The sequence below is a fragment of the Neopsephotus bourkii genome, unplaced genomic scaffold, assembly GCF_033783945.1.
Source record: "Neopsephotus bourkii isolate Nb327-2 ecotype Australia unplaced genomic scaffold, CSIRO-AGI_Nbou_v1 NB_1825, whole genome shotgun sequence".
Classification (NCBI taxonomy): domain Eukaryota; kingdom Metazoa; phylum Chordata; class Aves; order Psittaciformes; family Psittacidae; genus Neopsephotus; species Neopsephotus bourkii.
The window spans coordinates 2,747,988-2,771,639 of NW_026902298.1; the positions used below are offsets into that span (position 1 = coordinate 2,747,988).

A 23,652-nucleotide genomic window follows, 5' to 3' on the forward strand; every position below is an offset into this window, starting at 1 on the left:
AACAGAGTGCTGACACATGACTCTATAGCCTAGAGCTTATAACTATTACTGCTCTGGGTATTAAAGTCTGGCATATTTTGTCTTCTTTGGCATACTCAAGAATGGAATCCTCTGTCCCAGGCAAGTACCCAAGCTCCAGTTTTGAAAAATCATAGATGCAAAGCCTTTATTCCTGTTTTCCTTCAACTCTTATCCACCTCCTCATAGTCACTACCATGTATATCCAAGTCTGGAAAGGAGAGAATATATAAAAGATTAAGAACCCCACTCCAAATGGCTGGTGGGAAAGGCACTGTAACAGCATCCATACATTTGTTCCCTCAAACTGCCTTTAGGGGATGCAGGATGCTGTGTCCAGTGAGAAGGTTGCTGACACATAGAGGAGGAAGTGTGTTTGGAGATCATCTAACTGAGCAGGTTGTGAAGGTATGCCAGGAACATGTAGCTTGTGGATGCTGACAGTACTTAAATGTTGAGCTGATGGTTATAGCTCATTTTGGGAACAGCCAAATGCCAGCTAGCTACCTTGAGAACACGGCTGTGGAGAGATGCCACTGCAAAGGTAATGTGCCACAGGAGTGTCTGAGGAGTTCGACTATTAAAGTGAGTCATTTCAAATTGCAGTAATAAAGCATCTGCATTGATTTAAACCAAGCAACAATTATCTTGCCCATGTAGCCATGTACCTGGCTTCCAGCAGGGCCAGGAGCAGATGCTCAAGAAAGAGTAAGAAAAGGTCAAGCCTGTATAATGGGTGCTTTAGCTGTTTTACAAGTCTAATCTTAATTTGTTTGGCCTAAAACCACAAAGTGCTCAGTGCTGTGAAACTCAGCATTACCTTATTTTATAAACATTCAGTATGGTATTCACTGCAGCTAGCATGCTGACTGGGGATGTGCCCAATAGGCTGCTGAAAACCATGAAGAAAGGGTTTGTTTGTAATTTTGCCTGTGCCAAGAGCTTCATTACTTCTTTGGACCAGCATTATAAGACCAACATTCACAGCTTGAAAGCGTGTTATTGAAATTAGGGCTCTTAAACTGTCCCCGTTGGAGAGAGAAGACTGATTTATTTTACCCCCTAGGAAATGAGGTAGGGATTCAGCTGGAAGTGGGTTAAAGTCAGGTCTTCCACTGCTCAGAAGAGGGCTCTCACACTATGAAGTTCCAGATAAGGCTGGGGGAAAGGTACTCTCCATTTCTGCTGTCAAAGCTTTGCAGTTATGCAGCTGAATTAGTGGGTTACTGCAGTCTGAGAGTGGGTGTGCAGGTCTGAGTCCAGATCCTCAGCTTAGCAAATGGTCACTTGCATGGGAAAAAGTATTCTTCCCTCCCAGTACTCTGCGTTGGGTTGAGCATCCACTAGGTAAAGAATGGCTCACTTAAATGTTGTGTAGATAGACACAATTAAAACTGTGAAATGTGCAGAAAATGCAATAATGGAGAACATAAAAGAACCTGGATGGAGGTATCCCTCTGGTAAAACAAAAATTGAACTGCACTTTAGCTATGACAATAGTAACAGTGCTTGAAGCTACAGGTTTGTGCTGAGCTCCAAACACTCATTAAAAGACATAAATTTACCCTTGTTTTAACCTCTATTTCCATTAGCTTAGTCTCAAGTGCTATTTATTTCTGGTCAGCAGTGTTTTTCTATTCAGATGGAAAGTTGAGGTGAAGGAAAAGAACACTCTGCTCTTATGCTTACATATAAATCTGGTGGCTGAAGGTCTGCTTGTCCCAGTGTCATAGCATGAAAAGACTATTTACTTATAGGGCATATGGTGCAGATACTTTTAGAATACTGAATGAGAATCATTTGCAATTACTGTGCAAGTTTGGTCATCACACATGCACAATCTACATTCAGCACAGTGTGGTATCATTGCTTTGAGGTGGTCCCCAAAGATTCTGGTTCTCCGTTTAATTCCTGTTATTCCATGCATATCTTATGTTTAGAGGCTCATTTTGCAAAGGCAGTCAATTGCAGCATGCCAAATGAAGACTCCTATTTCTGTTTGCTTCAGGAATGCTGCTCTCCTTGTACCCAGCTATTACAAACATTGTAATTACTTCTCTGTTCTTTAAGTGCTGGCTTGTTAAAAGTTCCAGTAGTTCCTTTTACTTAAAAATCTTCTGCCTGGAGCAATTAACAAACCATTAACCTGTTGCACACTAACAGCTTATCTAAAAAATGTGGGCCCTCAAGACTGTTCTATACATCCCTATAAAAATTCAGACTCTTCCCTGGATTTTTGTTTGTAACTGGGTACAGCTTAATTGGTATGGCTTGGTTTACTCCCAGGAGCCAAATCTGATTCTGTTTAAGTGATTATACTTAATATGCAATAGTCATTAGGTATGATCAACCATAATGTTTAATTAGAAAGGTTCAAAACATTCAGTTTTATGTTGTCTGTTTTTTCACTCAATTTAGTTCCTACAGTATACATTTATCTGATCAAATGAAGTTTTCGTCTGTGGGTTGATTTTGTACCAGAGCCAGTTCCCACATAATTCTGTTTGGCATTAAGTTCTCAAGAAGGCAGCAGTCTTTTTAAGGGGTAGAGTATAAGTGACATCTTGGTTTGTGTTTCTTTAGTTGTGTTCCTTTTGCACCAAAGGATGTGTAGCAACCATAACTAGATAATTGTTTTAATGATGATGCTGAAGCTTAGCTTCATGTGTTTTTTAAATATACAATAACTCTGCAATTTGATTTTCTATGCTTCAATAGGGTATGTTATTCTTGCAGAGATTATTTTATACACTTGCCTTCTTGAATGGTTTGACTAATGTTTAGAAATGGGTAACTGCAAAATCACTGTGTTATTAAAAAGCTTATTTATAACTAGCTGCAGCTAAATGTCTTACCCATACTGGGTATCCATGCTGGGTGTCTATTTATAAATTTGTTATTTATTCTGTAGCTTGTCAATAGCTTGAGTGCCAGCGCGTCTGCTAAATGTCACTGTAGAGTTGCTTCTGAGTGTGTTTTAGTGTGGTCAGGCCAATGTTTCCATTCTAAACCAAGTTGCATGGATGCAGAACAGTGTCATCCTTTGGACAGAAGTGCTCCAGAGTGCAGAATTCTGGCCTTCACATCATAAATCCCTACAGGAGAGTTTTCTGCTTAAGTTGTGATGCTGAGAGTAGGGAACTATTTGTGTTGTGCCACTCTCTAAACAGAACATTTCTGTCCCACTGGGCAAGTCTTGGAACCAGCCATCGTTCCGATTTTGCCATTGTCTTGTGTTTGCTCAGAGTTAGACATGCTCACATAAAAAACCCTTACCTTTGTTGCCATTCACTTTTATTTTAAAATCACCACTGTATTGGTGTGCCTTGCTCAAGAGGTTAGAGAAACCACTGGTCTGATAGGTCCCTTCTGACAGGGAGATTTGATTTTGTTTGGTAATTGTTTATTGAGTTAATAATGGTTTTCTACTGACATTGGTGGGAGGGGGAAGAGAACTGGGATCTCTGCATTAAACAAAGTAAACCAAATCGGCAACACTGAGTCACATCCACCACAGCAAGTTTGTGTATATTTATTTATTTATTCTGCACATTTATATAATATGCTTATCAAATAATCTCTAGGGGGTTTTCTGACCTGCGATTTGTTATTACATCTGCAAAGGATGGAGAGAAGGCCAGGACAGCTGCTAGGGACCAGAAACCATAATTTTCTGCAATGGAAATATGCTTGAATATTAACCAGCATACACAATTAGCCAAACTTTTAATTAAGCAATGTGTCTCTATTGTGATAAGCATTGAAGTCAGACTGTGTAAATCCCAGTCAAGGTCAAAAATGATAGAGCTTGTAGTTAAGGATACCAGGAAAATATCACTTAACAAAAACATCTTACAATTTTCACATAGTTTTTTTCTGAAATAATTTTTCTAAACCTTGTCATGTTTTAACAAAGGCACGCCAGAATAATCTGAAAAAAATATCTACAGAAAAATATCAGAATGTCCCAACAGGCTTCTACCACAAGCTAACAATTCCTCCTAAGAGTATGGGATGTAATTCATTGCTTTTAATAAGATTCTGAGAAGTCATGTTTTAACCACCTGCAAAAGCAAATACATCAACTTTTATAGTTCTTTGCCCTTATGATACTGTAAGTGATCTGCAAAATTGATATTCAAGGATGAATGTTCTCTAGTTAAGCTTCATTCTGAAAATACGTGGAGCTTTTTCTTTCACTTACATGTTTATTAACACTGATCAGTCACAAATATGAGCAGCTGAGCAAGAGAATTCATTGCCCTCATGTGCCAAAGGTCTCCATAGAGAGGTTTAGGAGCCCATTATATATTTCTGCTGTCTACCAATACTTCTTTATCAAAATGATTCTTAAATAGTTCCCAAGAATAAAGAAAGATATCACCCAAAGACTTCTGGACCATATAAAGATCACCCTGGGAGTGATTCCTTAGATGCATGTATCTTTGTTCAGTAAGATAAATACATATAAACTGGGACAGGTATTTGAAGGTTTTAACAAATAGTAAATACAATCCCAAATGTAGCAACCTGGGAAATTAAGGGGAAACTGTCACCTTCAAAATATCATTTATTTCCATGTTTTTTATATATAATACGGTTACAAGTAACATGACTAAACTGACAGAACTGTGTTTTCAGCTTGTACATTTTGCACATTTGACTGTGCTTAACTATCACCTGTTCCACTTTAATCTGTAACAGGTTATAATGAAAACTGCCCCTGGTTTAGAGATGAGGCAATTTACTGCCATTATAACATTTAGATCATGAATAACACATTTGTCTAGACCTTTGTGTACTGTGAAGGAGTGAATTTCACCCTTAGCCATTTTCTTCCTTTTTGAAAAAAGCCTTTAGGAACATGTTTCTTTTTAATTCTCTAGTATTGACCCATTTACCCATCCAAATGTCCGTGCATAGAAATTAGTTTCTGGTTGTACTTCTCTGACCTTGCTTTCCTTTGTTAACTTCCACCGTTCCACAGTCTCAACACATACCTATTTGTCTTACTTTTAGGGCCTGTCTCTTGTCTGCATGTCTGTTCTTGTACTTTAGTGATTGAGCTCCACATCTGCTTTCTCAGATCTTCATGACATACTCAGTTGAGGAACTTTCCTGGTATTGCCACCTTCAGCATGCAGGAGCTCTGCAGGAAGAGCTGTGAGACTATCTCATTTCATCTTTAAAATTGTCTTTTGTCCCAAAAGAGAGGTTACTGCAGCCATAGGAATTATTCCTCGTACAACATTCTCCTTCTGTTGATCAATGTTGTCCCACTATTTGATCGTGTTTCTCCAAATTCAGTTGTCTTGAACCAAAATGGACAGTTTGATGGAGCGGGACCACCATGTAGTAGCACAAAAGAGTTATAATCAGTGGCTGACTATCTGCAGCCTCATGTTTCTATGAAGTGCTTATTCTGCCCCAAACCCAGAAAACTAGTTTTATAGATGAGTTCTGAAACTGAATTTTAAATACATCTTCAAATCTCATGTTTAAAAAATGTCAGGTTAGCTGAACTTCACTTTCATCAGCCTGCATAGACTTGCACAATGCAGATGGGAACGAATGGTTGAACCCACTAAAGGCTGTGAATGATCTCAGCACTATTCCAGCTGCTGCTTGGATGATATGTACGACTGCTTTGCTTTTGTGTCAGGAGGTCAGCCTTGTTACCACATAGTTATAACCCCAATAGTGGTGTTCAGTTCACTGCTGCAGCTGCATAAACTTTCTTCACTCAAAGGACAAATCAAAGTGATGAAGGTCTCCCTGATCCCCCAAGTTCTTTGCAGAAGTGTAGGGGAGCATACCTGGTGTTCAAAAATGCTGTGCCCTGTCCCTGTGTATTTGGGGCTTTTGCTCAGCACTTTCAGGTAGTGAAGGTGTCTCTTTCTAAGAAGAGGCAAGGCAAACGGCTGCTTTAAAAACTAGAACAAAAATAAGCGAGGAGTAAAAGATGTAGTGGGTCTGTTGTGCGTTTTCTCAGAAGATGGCTTTTGAAACCCTGGTGGAGTCAACAGTGGTAACTTTTAACTGGTTATTGGTTTAATGAACCAGTAAAAACAAGTTTGATGTTTGCTTTGGAATTTAACTACATTGGAGAAGGACTGAAAGGATCTGCTGAGAGATTTCGGGTCATACATTGCATCAGACTGGTGTCTTCGCTCACACATTTTTTGGTGTTGTGGTAGCTTGTAGAAAACCAGAGGTAACAAAGCAGCCTAAGGAGTAGGAAGGTTCATGACAGATGCATGCCTCCACTTATGCAATCAGAGTTCTTTTTTTGACAGTAAATGCTCCCAGGGTACCCAACAGCATCTTTGCTAGGTCAGCAGTAAGCCTGTAACTAGAGCTTTCAGTATTCAGAATGCTGACTGTATTGTTGCCTGAAACAGTCCATCTGCAGTTATGGATGTATTTCTTAATGCTGTTTCTTAATTCAGTGTCACTTTATTTCTTAATTGGCTTCTTCGGTTTTGTCCCACTTAGGGAACAGGTTTTACATGCACATCTTTGCAGTCACAGTGGACGCTTCTGTTACTTTTGAGGATTAGAATTGTCATATATTGCTCTTCAGTTGAAACTTGTGATAATTATCACAAGTCTGACCCTTGGATGAGGACCAGAAATCTCCCTGTGTTGGTACTCAGCTCTATGGAGAGCCACCACAGAGAAGGGGGGACTGATCTGATGTCCTTGTTCAATGCTGAGCAGAGGGGACTGTTTATAGTGAACAAATCCATGAGACTTGTGCCTAGATTCACAGTGTTTTGTTGCAGCCCAGTCAAAAGACAACAAAGGCTTGGGTTGTGTTTGTGAATTGTGATCATGTTGTTGGTCACGGGTATATGGAGGAAGATTCCTAGTGATCCATAGCTAAGAAAATAGACACTGTGATGTTTCCAAACTTGAACATCATCGATTGCAGATATTTGTCTTAATAGTAGAAACTGCATTTTTTACCAGTACCTTTTGAATGTGCAATATGAGAACCAGCCATCACTTTTTAGGGGCACTTTTTGTGAACCCATTTTTATTAAGTATTGTACAAAAAAGTGTCAAGATGAAGATTTTGCTTCATTTCAGCCTTGTTTATAAGGTAGTGAAATGTATTGTTGACCTGGTAGTAGTTAGTAATGCAATAGGTTGTAAAAAGTGTGCTGCTGTTGTGGTTTAACCCAGCAGGCAGCTAAACACCACACAGCCACTTGCTCCCTCCTCCCCTCAGTGGGATAGGGGAGGGAATTAGGGAATCTAAAAGTAAAACTTGTGGGTTGAAGTAAAGATATTTTAATAGTACAGAAGTGGAAGGGGAAAATAATAACGATAAAAGAATTAGAATATACAAACCAAGTAATGCACAATGTAGTTCTTCACCACGCACTGACTGATGCTCAGCCAGCTCCTGCGCAGCAGCCCCTGGCCAGCTTTCCCCCAGTTTATATGCTGAGGTGACATCAAATAGTATGAGAGATCCCTTTGACCAGTTGGGTTCAGCTGTCCTGGCTATGTTCCCCCCCCATCTCCTTGTGCACACCCAGCCTACTTGCTGGTAGGATGGTGTGAGGAGCAGAAGTCCTGGTCTTAGTGTAAACACTGCTTAGCAACAACTAAACCATCACTGTGTTATCAACACTATTTTTATCCTAAATCCAAAGCACAGCACTGTACCAGGTACTAGGAAGAAAATTAACTCTATCCCAGCTGAAACCAGGACAGCTAAATATAAAGAATAACAAGCACATGTTGACATTAACAAACATCAGTGCTTTTATGAGGCTTCTGAATACAAACACAGTTGCAGACAACTTTAGTGTGAAGTGTTGCAGAGTCAAAGACAGTTTTCATGAGACTGGATTTATTGCCTCATCCAGGGTCCCCTTCTGATAGTGTCACCTGAACCTCAGTGTCAGTGAGCTATTGCAAGCTCACTTGGGTTTCTCTGCTAAAGAACTATCAGCGCCAGCTGCACGTCTGGAGGCTTCCATGTCCCTGTAGGGACTATATCGATGGATAAGGTATTATGCATGGAAGGAGCATTATATGGACTAGGAGACTTCCTCCCTCCTACCCTTGGCATTGTTTGGTACATGAGACGTTTGCTCCTTCTTGCAGGATGCAGTTGACAATGATGCTTGTTTAATGCAGTTAGAGCTGCCCCTACACTTCTGTGCTTCTATAGCCACAAGCTCACAGAAACTGAAACCCCTGTATGGTCCATAATTTTAAATAACTTTGGCCAGTGGCTAGTGTTAATAGCCTTGGAGCCCTCATATGAAAACACAGGTTTCTGCCATCTCTCCATTAGGCAGTGGCAGATTCTGATCCATCATTTAGCTCGTGACAGTTATCACAAAGGAAATTGGCAGATCCGTGGAGCCCCAACCTTCTGTAAAATATTTAGGGAATGTTTCCCCTTTGACTTCCCATCGTTGTCTGTTTATCAACATTTAGGGAGCATGATGACATATTCTCCAGTTTAATGACCCAAGTCATTCCTTGCCTTTTAAGTCATTTTCCTCTCATATATATCAGTGCAAAGCATTTTGTAACTCTCTGTAGGAGGGAAACTGAATGAAGAGAGATGGCACTGTGTTTTGCCAAAGGTTTTGTTTAGCTGCAGTATTTTTGGATGTCAGCATGAGTATATATGATTGTGTAGCTCAGCAGCCATGACTTAGCAAGGCATCTTGCCCCTGTAATGACAGCCACTGCTTGCTTCCCCTCCCTATGGCTCTGGCTGAAATAGATATTCTTCTATACCAAGGTTTAGGATGCTTGAAGCAAAACTATCTTGAGAGTCAAAGTCATTACAATATTCTCCAGGGTTTTGATTTTTGTGGTTTGTTTTTTTTTTTCCACTCCTCCTTTCTTGTCTTTAATACAGGCTTTATATCCTTGCATTAGTGTAAACCACCTTTTGTCTTCCGAAGTGTCACTTTATGATATATCAGTCCTGTTCTCAAAATGGGATTGGTTTTATTACTGCTATTGAGTAGACTGACTTAAATTCACCATTTCTGGCAAGAACAGGCATAAAATTTCATCTCAAGTGAAATGTGGGTAGTTTCCTCCGCTGTAATTTCTCTGGAGGTGTGTGTAAATAGGAAGAGACTGTGTGGGCCATTGGCAGAGACAAGACACTGGATTCTATTCTAGGGTTTGCTACGGACATGCAGTACATCATGAGACAAATTAGAATTCAATCACACTGAGTGATTTCTAATTTAAATGTATTTCCTACAAGGTTATCATGCCCTAGCACTTTTGGGTGTTTCTACTACTTAGAATTGTTATAATTCTATTGTATATATGCTTTTTTCTTATTCTAACATATCATATTTATAATGAGGAATAGTATGATCAGAAACAATGAGAAACAAGGATTGTCATAATTAAAATATAGTGCTAGAGGCTGTCTTAAGCTGTGTGTGGGAACACAAATGCACACTCCTATTCTCCTGAGAACTAAGAGGGATACAGTCCTCTGAAAGCAATCATTATAGCTCTCCTGACAGAAGTACAGGCTGTTAGAGTTAGCAGTAAATGAAGAGCTGCCCCAAAGGCCACGGCAGTCCATAGGAACCATTGCACTAGTTATTTTCCGTCAAAAATGCTAACCTTACATTCATAAATCCCTTATTACCTCTAATTTGAGGTCACCTCATGCCAGCTGTATGGAACAATGGTTACCAAGGAGTTCCTCATTTACACCTTACTGTAATTGTTATTAATTAATACAGTCTCTCATTATTGTAACAGGGAACCAGATAGAACTGCAGCATCAGCAGTCAGTTAATTGCAATTTAATTGAAATGGGTCCATTTGCGGGGTGCAGAGCTGGGAAAGGTGAACAGGCAACAGCAGGCTCTGGTGAACTGCACAGCTGGCTGGAGCAGGGAGGAGAAAGGCCACCTTCATCCCTTTTGTTCCTCCCATCATGATGCCATTGGATTGTCTTGATTTGCAAAATGATTTAAGCCAGCTCCTTGGATACCCCAGCAGTTTAGGATTCAGTTGTGTTCCTGATAAAAGCAAAGTCTATGTGCAACACCAGTGTGTAGGAAAAATGGAAACTGCTTTGTAATAATATCCTGGCTTGGAGAGCACTGCAGTGATTTACTTTGCATATCTGCAGCTATGTTTGCTGCCACTGCTGCCTTAAATCTACTACAGCTACAAACCCTTCTGAAGAGCCTAGTGCTAATTTAATTTAGTTCTGGTTTTCAGGGGAAAAATGCACCAACTGGGGGCTTTTACCATGCGTGTCTCATGTTGAGATCTTGACCTTGAGCCATATGGCTAAGTGTCCTAAGGGGGGACCACTGAAGTAGCAGTTTGACCTAAAGGGCTGTACATATCTTTGGGATTTCTGGCAAACCCTGCACTGAGCCCTGGAATTAGTCCCGAGAGTCCCACACTGTGCTGTAAGTATCTTTGGAGGGAAAGTATATTGGTTTCAAGAAGAATTAAATATGAAAAGAAGAATTAAAAAATATTGTGTTATTGTAGCAACCAAAGCAGTTGGGGTTTTGGTGTTTTTTTTTTGGTTGTTAAAAAAAAGCTGCACTGATGCAATAAAAAATGACACAAGAGAATAAGTGTATCAAGTTGTTATGGCAACACTATGTAGGTTGGAATTTATATATCCAGAACTCCTATGTAAGTAAAATAATCATTATCCTTGATAATCAAGATATCATGCAAATATTATTTAATTTAAAATCATTAGTCATGTTTTCTCTTACAATTAATGGCTTCCTGTTTTGTGTTTGCAAGTGTTTGCATTTGCTTCCAGCTGTGGTCTGCTTGTATTTTCAGGGCAAGGTTGTGATTTCACTAATACAGGCTTAAAGGTGGATGGACTCCACTGAAGCTAATGAATAAAATGTGTGCAAATGGGCACAACTGGAATGAAACCATGAGCTTTAACATGTTATTCTTACTGCAGCTGACCTCCCTGCTTGGAGGGGCTTTTGGCAGATGTCAGTGCTTCAAAGAATCGTAGAATAGTTAGGGTTGGAAAGGACCTTAAGATCATCCAGTTCCAAACCCCCTGCCACGGTATTGAAGGGACCTCCCTGAAACCACATCTCCCCGTCTTTCCCCACTTCTTGACATAGATCTCCTCCCAGAGCCTGTTTCTGCATAGAGCCTGCCCTCTTCAGATGTAAATTTAGCTTTCAAGATGCTGTATGATAGCCAATTCTAAATGAGCATTCATTAATTATGTTCAGCCTTTTAATTTTTCTAGTGCTTTTCCTCCAGCCTTCAGGAGAATCCAGTAATATCTTCTGCTTTATTTGAAAGAAATAGACCTTTAATATCCAAAATTACTCTTCGTATTTCATCTTCTTTATGTCCAGGAAAGTGCAGGCTCATGGCTGAAGGGCAAGGAATGGGAAGAATGAGTGTCAAGATCTGACTGAATCCCACTGAGCTGAGGGAAATGCATTTTTTTGTTCCAAGTTTTCATCTCATTAATTCTCATGATCAGAGGCATCTGAATTTGCCCTATGGCATTTGGTGACACTGTTGCCAAGAACGTTTTGGAAAATAGTCTATAAGGGTAAGAACTCAGCCATACATAAGTTAATAGTCTCCATTTCTTATGTGGATAGCTGCCTGGCATGGAGCTACAGCAAGTGGGTAAAACGATGACCTGCCTCTCCAGTCTCATGCTTTTGAGTCTCATTCTCGTGCAGCTCAACTGTGGATCATTTATTTCTTCCTCATTGCAGGAGGGTTCATCTATGCAGTGCTTTTTGCCAAGTTTTTCCACTTTGCCACATTCATCAGGCCAGCAAATCCTTCTAACCACCAGTATTTAGTGCGCCAGGTCTCCACAGGGGAGAGACCATGCCTGAGAAACAGCCTTCATAAGGCTTGTGTTTGCAAGGACTGTGGTCACTGCACAGTGCCATGGTCCTTCGTTGCTGCATGAGCAATCTTAGTTGGCAGAGTCCATCACTGTGCAACTTTAGTGACTGCTTCCTGGAAAAGGAGACACGTGAGTGCCTTGGTTTGTAGCCCAGCTTGAAAACAAATCTCCGCATGAGTGATACAGGAGATGGAGCCTGGATCAGCAAGATGAAGCTCCTGGGTGTGTCTTCTTGGGAGCCAACTGGTTCCAGCCAGCTTCATCTGACCTCTCTGTCCAGGAGGACAAAAGCTGAAGTACGAGCTAGCATCTCTTTCCTGCCTGGAAAGTCAGTTATCTTGCCCCAGACCAGAGTCACAGTGAAACTCGATGATTATGTGGTATTGTGTGTGGTGCTCCTGCCCATGCAGTGGAGTTGGAACTAGTTGATCTGAAGGTCCTTTCCGACCTATGATAAACAGGGAGATCAGGTTTGGGTATAAGCTTTGTGTTAGCCCAGCCACAGTGACTGAGTGGCCAGTAGCTTGGATGACGGCTTTGGGATGAGTGGTAAAATCTGCATTTGGGATGAGCAAATGCAAAGTTCACTACTGTTATTTTGACATCCAGAAACACAGAGAGCAAGACTTGCTTTCAGGAGGTTGGGGTGGCATTAAATCAGATCCTGACCTTTCTGAAACACAAGCCCACAGCCACATTATTGTTCCTGAGCTCTAAAATGCTTTAAGTCTGTCATAAAATCTTCTGAAAGGTTGAATTCATATAAGCTAAAGTAGAATCATAAAAATCCCAGGGTGGAATAAATATTATTGTGATATTTATGCTCACTTCCTAAGACAGTAACTGAAAAACTCAGACACTTGGGGTGCGATTTGTACAGTAGAATCTCTGCCCAAATACATGTTTTTCTTTTGTCTATTCAAATTTACTGGTCATACTGGGGAGACTGGTGCAGAAGGGACTGTGGTGACTCAGGGCTTAGCCATGAGACCTCGTAGCAATGTTCAACATCCCCCTGATTTGAGACAGCTGCAAAGACTGAGCTAATGCAATGTGATGTGGAGCAAACCTTGACATCTTCAAACAGTGAAGCAGAAACCCTGACGTGGAAATAGAAACAAAATCCTTTCTGACAACTAAATCATTCAGCTGGGGATACTGAGCAAGGCTTTTTCTAAAGGGTTTCAGAAACACTTAATTAGGCATCTTCTTTTTTGAAGGATTTTGTGGACAACTGCTATGTTATTTCTGAACTGAAATTTAGGCCCAGCTGAGGTAAATGAAATGCTGCCTGGCTTCCGTGGGATTATATTTCTGATTTTAGTTTCTAGCATAGTCTGGGATTGTCTGAGCTTTCAGTCATCTGTGATAACGGTGAGAGTGCTATCCTGCCAAAAGAAATGCTGAATGACACTTCTGCCTGTAATAAGGATTATAAGAGGCATAGAAATAGGACTAGCAGGGTACAGAAAAAGGAAGGTGCAACTTATGGTTTCTAGGACTATTTCTCTGCATGGCATTGCAGGAAAAACTCTTTGAGTCCCCAGTGATGCTTTGTCTCTCACAGACTGCCCAACTTTTATTTTCTTTCTGATCCAAGATTGTCAGCAGCAGGAACTGAAGCTGAAATGCTTGCAATACCTTCAGGAGAGCTGTCAACTCTGCCTAGGTAAAGCAGAAAGGTGCATCCCTTGGTGGGTGGATCACAGACACAGAAAGGTGTTCTTGCTGTTGCTGGCTCCTTGTAAAGGATGAACTTGACTTGAGTCCAGTTTTAGTTCACACATGGCTTGAGCAGAGGGAGAGCAGCATTGGCTGTATCTTGACATTGAGGTGTGCTGTGTTCTTCCTAGTAGCTGTATCCTGCTGCGCATCTCAGTTCAGCTCAGGTTGCTTGCTGCTCCAGCACAGCTGCTAATTTAATTAATTTGCATCAATGTCCTGTAAAATGGATAATCCCAGCATATTTTATATTGCATTTTACTTTCTCCCTGTAGATTTTTAAATGTTCTAATAATTTTTTTTTTTAATGCTTACTTTTAAAGAGGTTGATTAAATAAAAGCACCATCTCTCAGCACTATATGTTCCTGGGAGCATTTGGTTACCGACATGATAGATTTCCTGGCAGATACTGGCATCCAAAAGCTTTTTGATTACTGGTTTTTAACACCTTTCCTCTCTTAATGTAAATCATTTTGGGGCAAGCTGGCATTTATCTACAGGCTTTCATGAGACTGGAGCAGAGCTACCGATTCGTGATACAAAACACTGAAAGAGGTCTCATAGAATCATAGAATAGTTAGGGTTGGAAAGGACCTTAAGATCAGCCAGTTCCAACCCCCCTGCAGTGGGCAGGGACACCTCACACTAAACCGTGTCCCCCAAGGCTCTGTCTCAGATCATCTTCTGGTTTGAATTTCTCTCTCAAAGAACCCAGGAGAGCATTCCTCTGCTGATGGTTTTAGGAGAAGGTGTGTTAATTCTCTGAATACTAAGGAAGTTGCTCATGGGCTGCATTTCCCCATGCTCCCACTGGCACTCCTGGTCACTTTGCAATGCTGATCAGCGTTTTCTAACCACAGAGTATAGGTGCCCCAGATAATCTCATATATGTATATGCAAATAAATTGGAAATCCTGGCAGCCACATCCAAGAGCATGGAAGAGCAGAATAATGTTTGCATTAATATTCCTTGGTTTTTAAACATTTTTTATATTCCAAATGTTGAGCCTCACTCTGAGAAGTAAACGTGTGGTAACCATTGTGGGTTGTTACAAATACCTCCTATTGATACATTAGCTATAAAATCTGGAGCTGTGCAATACATGGGAGAATTCATCCAGTGTTACAGGGTTTGGCTGCCATAGGAAGACCTCCTGTAGGTACTCTTGGAAACCCCATATGCCATAATTGCCTGCAAGGGCAGATGCTCCTTCTGGCTGGTTGCTGGCTCAGATATGAACTGGAACATGCTGCATGCTGAAAGTGGAACCAGTGACAAGTCTTTCACAGTTCGTAACTGTGCACTTTGGAAAGATAATCAGCAAGAATTTTGTGGGTGGTTGACTGTGACAATTGTGCATGTCCCAGTAAGCTACTCGAAAGGTTTGTTATAAGCACATAAAAACTTTCCTGAGCACAGTTAAAATCGGATAAAATTAACAAGGTAGCTACTGTGATTACTGTTTTATTCATAGACTCATAGAATCACAGAATGGTTTGGGTTAAAGGGACCTCAAAGCTCATCCAGTTCCAACCTGTACGGGCAGGGACATCTTCCACTAGACCAGGGTGCTCCAAGCCCCACCAAACTCGACCTTGAACACTGCCAGGGATGGGGCATCCACAGCTTCTCTGATCAACCTGTTCCAGCACCTCAGCACCCTCACAGGGGAGAACTTCTTCCCAACATCTAGTCTGAATCACCCCTCTGTTAGTTTAAAGCCATTATACCTTGTCCTGTCCCTTCATGCCCTTGTTAAAAGGCCCTCTCCAGCTTTCTTGTTGGCCCTGGAAGCTGCTCTGAGGTCTCACTGGAGCCTTCTCGCCAGGCTGAACAACAATAATAAATATTTAAATAATGCTTAACTTTGCACAATGAGAGAGACATTCCCCTGAAGACATTATGGTCTAAATAGTCTTTGTTAATTATAAATAGATTGGTATTAATTATACACAAAATCAAAGATTGCTTTTGGTGTGATATACGGTTATCATTGTTACGACCCAAGTGAGCAAAGTTATCAAATGAAGTTTTAATCTGCTTTTCCACGTTTGCTCATAACATGTCTTCTCTTTCTGTGGTCAATTGGAAGAGCATTGGGTGGCATGGTTTAGCATGAGGTGTCCCTGCCCATGGCAGGAGGGTTGGAACTAGAGGATCTTAAGGCCCTTTCCACCCCTAACTATTCTATGATTCGATAAGAAAATGTTTTCTTTTGTGAATAGGAAGATAGAATTGTTCCAACTACCAGCGTCCTGGATATAGGAGTCTGATGAAAAGTCTACATTTTTGTCAGGAGTTTTAATTCAAGCTTCAATTCTTTATTCCCACAACCATTTACAAGGATGTATGAGCTTCGTGCACATTCTCCACTGCATTCATACTGTGTCACCCTGGGGTTGCCAGTTCTGCTTCTCATGGTGACCCGTACAGTTCAGGACTAATGAGGTGTTGCTAAAATGTTTCTTTTGTACAAGCAGGCAGCTTTTAGATAAAGAAAATAACTCAGACAATATAAGCTTTTGCTTAGCCTCTGAAGGGAGGATTGTATGGAATCAAGAATAAGAAAACACTCGGATCCAAGAATGTTAGTTTTGAATAAATCTATCACAACACACAGCAAGTTTTCTTTTTACCTCTTTCATTATAGAGTCCTGTTTATTTCATAACACAAAGTTAAATAACTCTTGGTTTTCAGACGGATTGCTGAACATATGCTTTAAGTTTGAGAACCATATAGTATTCTGCTAATGCTTATTGAACATTAATACGTTGAAACAGAGATGTTCCAGGTTTATTAACATTACTCCTACCTGAGCTGTTTGTACCCTTCTAATGTCCTTGATTTGCTGCTCTTCAGAATTAATCTGTGACCCATTTCCCTAAGGAAAACAATTGAAACATTTCATAGCATCTTTTAATGCTGTTTTATGTTCCTTCAAAAGGTTGGAATCAGCTAATGGTGAAAAATTTGAGGGGAAAAATATGCAAAATATAAACAAACTGAGGTTTCTTATCCAATTTTGCAGCTGCACTCATTTGATAAATGCTTCTATACAGTATGTAATTTCTCTCAAAAATTGTCAAACCCCTTTTGAGAAGTTGCAGAAGCCTGGCTCCTTTAGGGTCAGGCAGGGTTTGGTCTTGATTAGAGCAAATAAATATGTTGATTTGCATAGTTTATATTGTTGCATATAAATAATAACGATGAAAACCTGTGTATTCAAAGAAAGCAAAGATGAAAACTTTAATGCATGCTTTTTAGCATCTTGAAAAACGATTTTTCTGTTTCTGAAAGAAATGCTTAGGGAGTTGCTTGGATTTTCTGTAGGCTCTGAGGCAAGATGCAAGACCTGGGTTCAGTTCCTTGCTGTCCTGTATAACTGTAGCCTGGTTGCCTTCTTCCACCCTTCCAGATTACAAATGGAGGATATACAGAACCCTTTGGTGACAAGAAACCAGACAAAATTATGTTTAGCTCTCTGTGACTGTGAGCATGTTACATGTTAAAACTTTAGAGAGTACATGCATGGACTTCTGTATGCTCAGCCCCATGCAGTGCTGAGCTGCTGGTCCCGATCCAATGTTTAAACACAGTCTTTGCTGGAGCACACGACTCGTGCCATTGGTTCCAGTGAAGTTAAAAGCACGTGTCTAATTAGGTGCCTGGACTGGGGCCAGTGTTCAGTCTTTTGCTGGATGGAGCCCTAAACAAACAATCTAGTATCAGAGGAGAAAACATTTGCACATGTGGATGTGATTTGGCTCTTTCTGTGGCACTGGCTTGTTGTTTGCTAAGTCGTGTTGGCAATGGTTGGTCTCTTTAAAATGCTAACAATTTCTTGCCTGTTGTGTTAAAACTGACTGCTCTCCCAGTGCACAGGCTAAGAAAGGATGGGTCTAAATTACTGCTGGTGTCTGTGATGCTCTGCACCCACAGATACAAGACACTGTACTCTGTTTGAATTCACCCTGCTTTCCTGTTCATGCTCTTGCAAAGTGCCCAGAAATTTTCTGAGATCTGAGCTAGTGGCAATCATCATGTTTCATTCAAAGGGGTAACTCTTTAAACATATTTTTGCAGAGCATTGTAAACAGCAATGCCGCTTATAATATTTATTGTCTTAATGCAAAGTCTACAATGATGTATTAGATTTCCTTCAGGAAAACTGAAAAAAAAAAAAATTGCCTTTTACTTTATCTTCTATTAAAGGTATTAGTTGAGAAAATGCAATGGTTTTTTTAATGAGGGTTTTCTGTCAGCAATAGAACATGTAAATATGCATAAAGAAAGGAAAGATAACAAGCATCTGAATTTGTAAGATTTGCAAATATGACTACTACACAAGCATGAAACTTTTCAGAAATATGTCACTTAGGAGAATGTAATGAATTAGAAATGAGGAAAAAAAACAGGTAACTCTGTGCTGTAAGGTGATATTCCTGCAGCTGTTCCATATGAGGGCCTATTTGACAGGGCACTGATTTCCTTCCTTATCTCTACGTTTTGATGCCGAGAGCCACAGAGCACCTTGAGTGCCTTCTGAAGTCACCTAGAGATTATGATAAGCACCATCTTGTGGATTTAGCCTATTAAGACTTCCACAGATTTCCATGAGAGTGGCAATTTGGTTAACCCCAGAAAATTCTGCATGACAAAACATTGAGGTGAAAATCTTGTGTAAGAACCACCTGATATTTATCAGTATCCAGGCAACCATTTTGTATGTACATGCTAATCTTTAGATTCAAGTATAATGGAATTGTAATGTACATCTCAGTTACTTTATTTGAACTTTTCCCTTCTTCCATAGTCTGCAGCTTCCAATGGATCAGAAGGATCTGGCCAATGTGAACATGAAAAGAAGAACCGGACTGCCGAAAGTTACGTGGTAGACATGAAGACAAAGGTATGGTCCATTCTTTTGTGATGTAAAATTAAATCTTTATTTAGTCAAGTTTTGTTGGAGGTGAAATATGTAGAATGTATTGAACTTGAGCTCCTGCAGTCATTTATTTGGTGCCTAATGACTGCATGTACGTTACCTTATCAAATAAGACTTATGGCTGCAATTTATTGTTACTAGCCCTGTGCATTTTATGCTGTCCTAGTCAGGATTTACTTTTTATTTTTATGTGAAGATGTTAATATCAGTGGTGGTTCTACATGATTGCTGTTTCAAGGTGTTTTCATTACAGTGTATTTTTGAAGTCCAAGGTGTTGCACAGTTAGTAAGTTTTATTCAAGGTGTTTGCAGTCTCTCAGTGTGTGTTGTAGTTCATTTTTGGTCTGGAGTCAGTATGGAAGAATACAAATATCAGTGAAGTGATGATTTTTGTATGGGCAGTCTAATGATACCTACCATAAAAGTATGCTGAATAATAAACGAAGCAATATGAGTTCATGGCTGCGGCAAGGAGGTATGTTACACTTCTCTTTGTAACAGCCTTGCTGCATGCAATGATTGAGTTATAAGTGTTTCATTATAACATCTCCATTATTTTCATAGGTTCACAACTTGGCTGGAACAATTCTCCTGGGCTTAGATACAATTATGTAGGCTTCCAGCCTTGAAGTCATTGTGTATTTTTTCTTTTGTAAGTGAAAGCAAATTATTAAGCTTTCTTTGAAAGTTAGCAAGCTGGAAACATGATGAAAAGAAAGCAGACATTAACCGAATTGGCTTGCTTATGCGATACCTTGTAGACTTCGGTGAAAGTCGTTTCTAACAGTGGAAATGTTCAGATAATTCCTCTCGTCTAAGGCTTTTCTGTGGGCTTTGTTTACATTTCTAGGTTGACTTCTCTGTTCATTAGCTTGTTGACATGGAATGAACTAATTGTCTAGCATGACTTGTTGAGTTTCTTGTGTTGCCGTGTTCCCAGCTGACAAGAAAAACTTTCATGACATAAAGGACAGTGGCACTACTTGAGAGTTGAAATACAGGAGTGTGTATACTCATTGAAATCTGTCTCTATATTTCTGAAAGAAATTATTTCCTCAAAGCAAGGAATTACCAAAAACTTGATATATACCCTACATACATTGTGTCCATGAGGATGTTGTAGAGATCATGGCATGAAGTGAATCTCTTCCCAGTTTCACAAAAGGATTTCCAGTATGAATGACCAATTGGACATGTACCATCTTCCCTACTTAGACGACCTCCTGGACTCAATGCTTCTCCATCAGCAATTCTATGTACTGCATTTTCATGCTCCAGCACAAAGTGTACATGAGAGTAAACTCCAAAAATTGGCAATTCCATTGTCAAACTCTTAAGACATTCAGGGCTGTGAGTGGTGTTTTCTTCAGTTCCCAGTACCAGGGGAGAGCAGATAGCGGATGTTTTGTTTTCATTTTCTGGAAGTTGTGGTTTAGTGTGTCAGTTTATCCGAAAGAGCAATTTTGTCTGATTTCTTTTTCAAGTGACTGTGCTTGAGTGTCAGTGGCACACTTCTATGACAGTGACACATAGCTATTTAGGACTGACTACATGTTTAAACATATGCACCAGAGCTTTTCAGTTCCTGATGATCAATTGGTTGTTAGATTTACTTCCCCAGGCAGAATGCTCAAGAATTTAAATGAACTCTTCATTCACCGTGGATCTTGATAGCTAAGAGCCACTTTAAGGCATATTGCCCTTGAGTACCATGCGTTTTTATCACAGAGCATCCCAGCCCACATAAAGCCAGTGGAGCATTTGTAACTGAAGTGCTTCTGTTTCATGCTGAATAAGGGATTTGTGGGAAGCAAGAGAAAACAATTATGGCTTTAATAATAAGACATTAGGCATTAGTTTTAGGTTGATGAAGGCTGCAGAGCTTTCAAAAGGCTAGCTTATCCAAGGCCCTTCAGAGCTGTGAAATGGCTCAGCCTTTCCCCATCCTTTGCTCCACACCCTGTGATTATGAATGTGCATCTCCTACAACCCTACAAGCCATACTCTGTGCCCAGATTGCTTCACTGTTCTCTCATAGGCCCCTAGGCTTATGAGTTTGTGGGAATGAGACTACTAGAGAGGTTGCACTGTCTCCACCTTTGGATATTTTCAAGTCAAGACTGGATAATAGCCTGAATAACCTGATCACACCTCACTGCTGAACCTACTTTGAGGAGGAGATTGGAATGAAGACCTTCTCAGGTCCTTTCCATTGTCACTTCTGTGTTCCATTGGTTACACTGACTCCTGGAGAGGAAGTGAGGCAACCATCCTGCTGTCCCACTGCATGCTTGGAGGCAAATGACTTTAGAAACCACTGGATGCAGCAGCCAAAGGCTAGGTATTACAGTGAGGTTGCAAACAGGATCAGCAAAGTGCAGTTTGTCTATTAAAACACCAAAACTTTTAGCCAAGCACTGGGGCTAAAGTGGTGCAAGCTCCCACATACTGAATTACGGGGTGGTAAGCTGGGCATGTAATTGAGGCAGGAAGAGAGGGGATCCCCTTCACAGCTGTGAAGCAGAAAAAAACCCCTTTTTCTATGGCTGTTGAGCTTGGGACTACCATGGACACTTGGGTGCAGAGTCCTTGTGATGTGGACGCCCTGTCCAGCCTGCAGTTCTCCACATACAGTTTGCCATCTATCTGCAGAGCTCAGAGTGGTGAGGTCTGTACTTCCTTACAGAAAGAAAATCGCCTTTTTCTTTTTGTTGGGAAAGTTACCAGCTGGAGGAATTGGTCAGGATTCTAACATTGATTGTGCTAAATAGCAATGAAATTTGCCTTCTCTCACAGGAGAAGGGGGAATGATTCCTGTGACAGCTTCAGCCTGAGACTCTCGTGGGCCTGAGGCCAGTTGCAGTCCTGCTGCTGTCAGGGCTGCTGCAGTCAAGAGGGGCAGAATTGTTAATTTGTTGATCTTTAAATTAATGCCAGCACTCACAGGCTTCTGGTTCTACCCGGGAACTGCATTAAAATTCTTAGTGACTAAGGTATATAGAGCTTCATGCCTCCCAAAATTTGTATTAACCACTCTTTCTGGCTGAAACAGGATTTATTCTGACATTTCATCTCTAATATAGCTCCTAACTACATATTCAGGATCTGCAAGATTAGGAGTAGCACAAACAATAGAGAGGCTGTCTCAGGAGATTTTTCCCTTCAAGTATATAGTTACACAGATAACTTCTATCCCAGTGTTAACCTACTAACTAACCAGTTATGATGCACACTGATGTGGCTGGAACTGAGCTCAAGAAGTGTAAATGAGCTCTGACCATAAAGATTGAAGTGAATGACTACATCAGCTGCCCTCTTGGAAGAGAAGTAATGTGGTGTAATATAGGGCCTGAAAAGAAAGAGAATATAACTCCATGTGAAAGACTGGTAATTTAATTCCATCAGTAAGAATCCATAGTACACATCTATTTACATTAAGAGTAAATAAATCTTTCTCACGTTTGAAAGAGGATGTATGTGTTTATACGTTCTCTGTGTAGGTGCATAAAGCCCTAAATAGTCACTGGCTAGATTTTGCAAGATGCTGACACTGCTAAAGCTCTGTTAGCAGTCTGGTAGATGTCTTCTTTCTTAGTGTCTGCTCCAAAACTTGGAGACCCAGTACACTTGTTTTTCTTCATTTCTACTGTTTGAAGAAGAGATAATTCTGAAGCCAGTTTTGCTTTCTTTTAAAGAATCAATTTCTCTTTGCAGTTTTTGCTGTATAATATTTATGTTTTGAAAGAATTTAAGAAATGTTTAAAAAGGTGTGTCATAAAAGGTGAAAAGAAAACCCCAGAGAATGCTTTCTGTTGGTTTTAGGTTTTACAGAAGCTTCCTTTCACAAATATTGTAAAGCTAGATGTTACAGGCTCTGGTTTTAAATATAACTGCCCAATTAACCAATTAAACTTTGGCTATCCAAGTGGAAGTACCAGTGAAGATTTTAATGCCAGAAACGAGCATTAAATTGTCCAGTCTAATCTACTGCATTATACAGACTATCACATTTCACCCACTTATCTCATATTTTTTGTTTCTGTATGACTTAAAAATAGACACCTTGGTAAAATTAGAGAAGGAAGCAGCCACCTGGGTAAGTGGCTTTCACATGGTGGTCTGCAAAGTCACTAAGTATCACAGTGGAAAATAGTTGTTATTCTTCCTGTATTAAAGCTATCCTACAGTCAGAGCTCATCACAGAGATTATTTTTGACCATCTAAATCAACTATGAGCAACCATAAACCATCTCTTTTCACCCCAGATGCCTGCTTCTCAATTTGTTTGGTTTTTGGGTCAAGTCTTTCTAATCATAGAATCATAGAACAGTTAGGGTTGGAAAGGACCTTAAGTTCCAACCCCCCTGCCATGGGCAGGGACACCTCACACTAAACCATGTCACCCAAAGCCTCATCTAACCCGGCCTTGAACACTGCCAGGGATGGAGCATTCACAACCTCCCTAGGCAACCTATTCCAGTGCCTCACCACACTAACAGGAAAGAATTTCCTCCTTATATCCAATCTAAACTTCCCCTGTTTAAGTTTGAACCCATTACCCCTTGTCCTATCACTACAGTCCCTAATGAAGAGTCCCTCCCCAGCATCCCTATATGCCCCCTTCATATACTGGAAGGCTGCTATGGAGTCCCCACGCAGCCTTCTCTTCTCCAAGCTGAACAGCCCCAACTTTCTCAGCCTATCTTCATATGGGAGGTGCTCCATTCCCCTGATCATTCTTGTGGCCTCCTCCAGACTTGTTCCAACAGATCCATGTCCTTTTTATGTTGAGGACACCAGAACTGCACACAATACTCCAGGTGAGGTCTCACAAGAGCAGAATAAAGTGGCAGGATCACCTCCTTCGACCTGCTGGTCACACTCCTTTTGATGCAGCCCAGGATATGGTTGGCTTTCTGGGCTGCAAGCACACACTGAAGCTGGTTCATGTTCATTTTCTCATCGACTGGCACCCCCATGATCATATGTACAGATAACATGAAGGCTGGTAGAGCAGAGGAAAAAATAGAATTAAGCGGCAATATGACCTGCAGAAATTAGAGCAGAAGGAGATGTT

At 40.5% G+C, this 23,652-nt stretch overlaps 2 protein-coding genes across 17 annotated transcripts in view; one reads left to right on the forward strand and one right to left on the reverse strand.

Moving 5' to 3' along the window:
- TMEM126A (transmembrane protein 126A) overlaps window positions 1–23,652 on the reverse strand; it is a 187,755-nt gene that overhangs the window by 134,846 nt on the left and 29,257 nt on the right. The window lies entirely within an intron of this gene.
- Window positions 1–23,652, forward strand: part of DLG2 (discs large MAGUK scaffold protein 2) — a 1,002,605-nt gene that overhangs the window by 127,233 nt on the left and 851,720 nt on the right. For all 16 annotated transcript variants that reach the window (XM_061343348.1, XM_061343335.1, XM_061343334.1 and 13 more), the window contains one exon: window positions 18,444–18,539. In XM_061343348.1, the coding sequence (XP_061199332.1) occupies window positions 18,444–18,539 (96 nt within the window). The remainder of the gene's footprint in view (window positions 1–18,443; window positions 18,540–23,652) is intronic.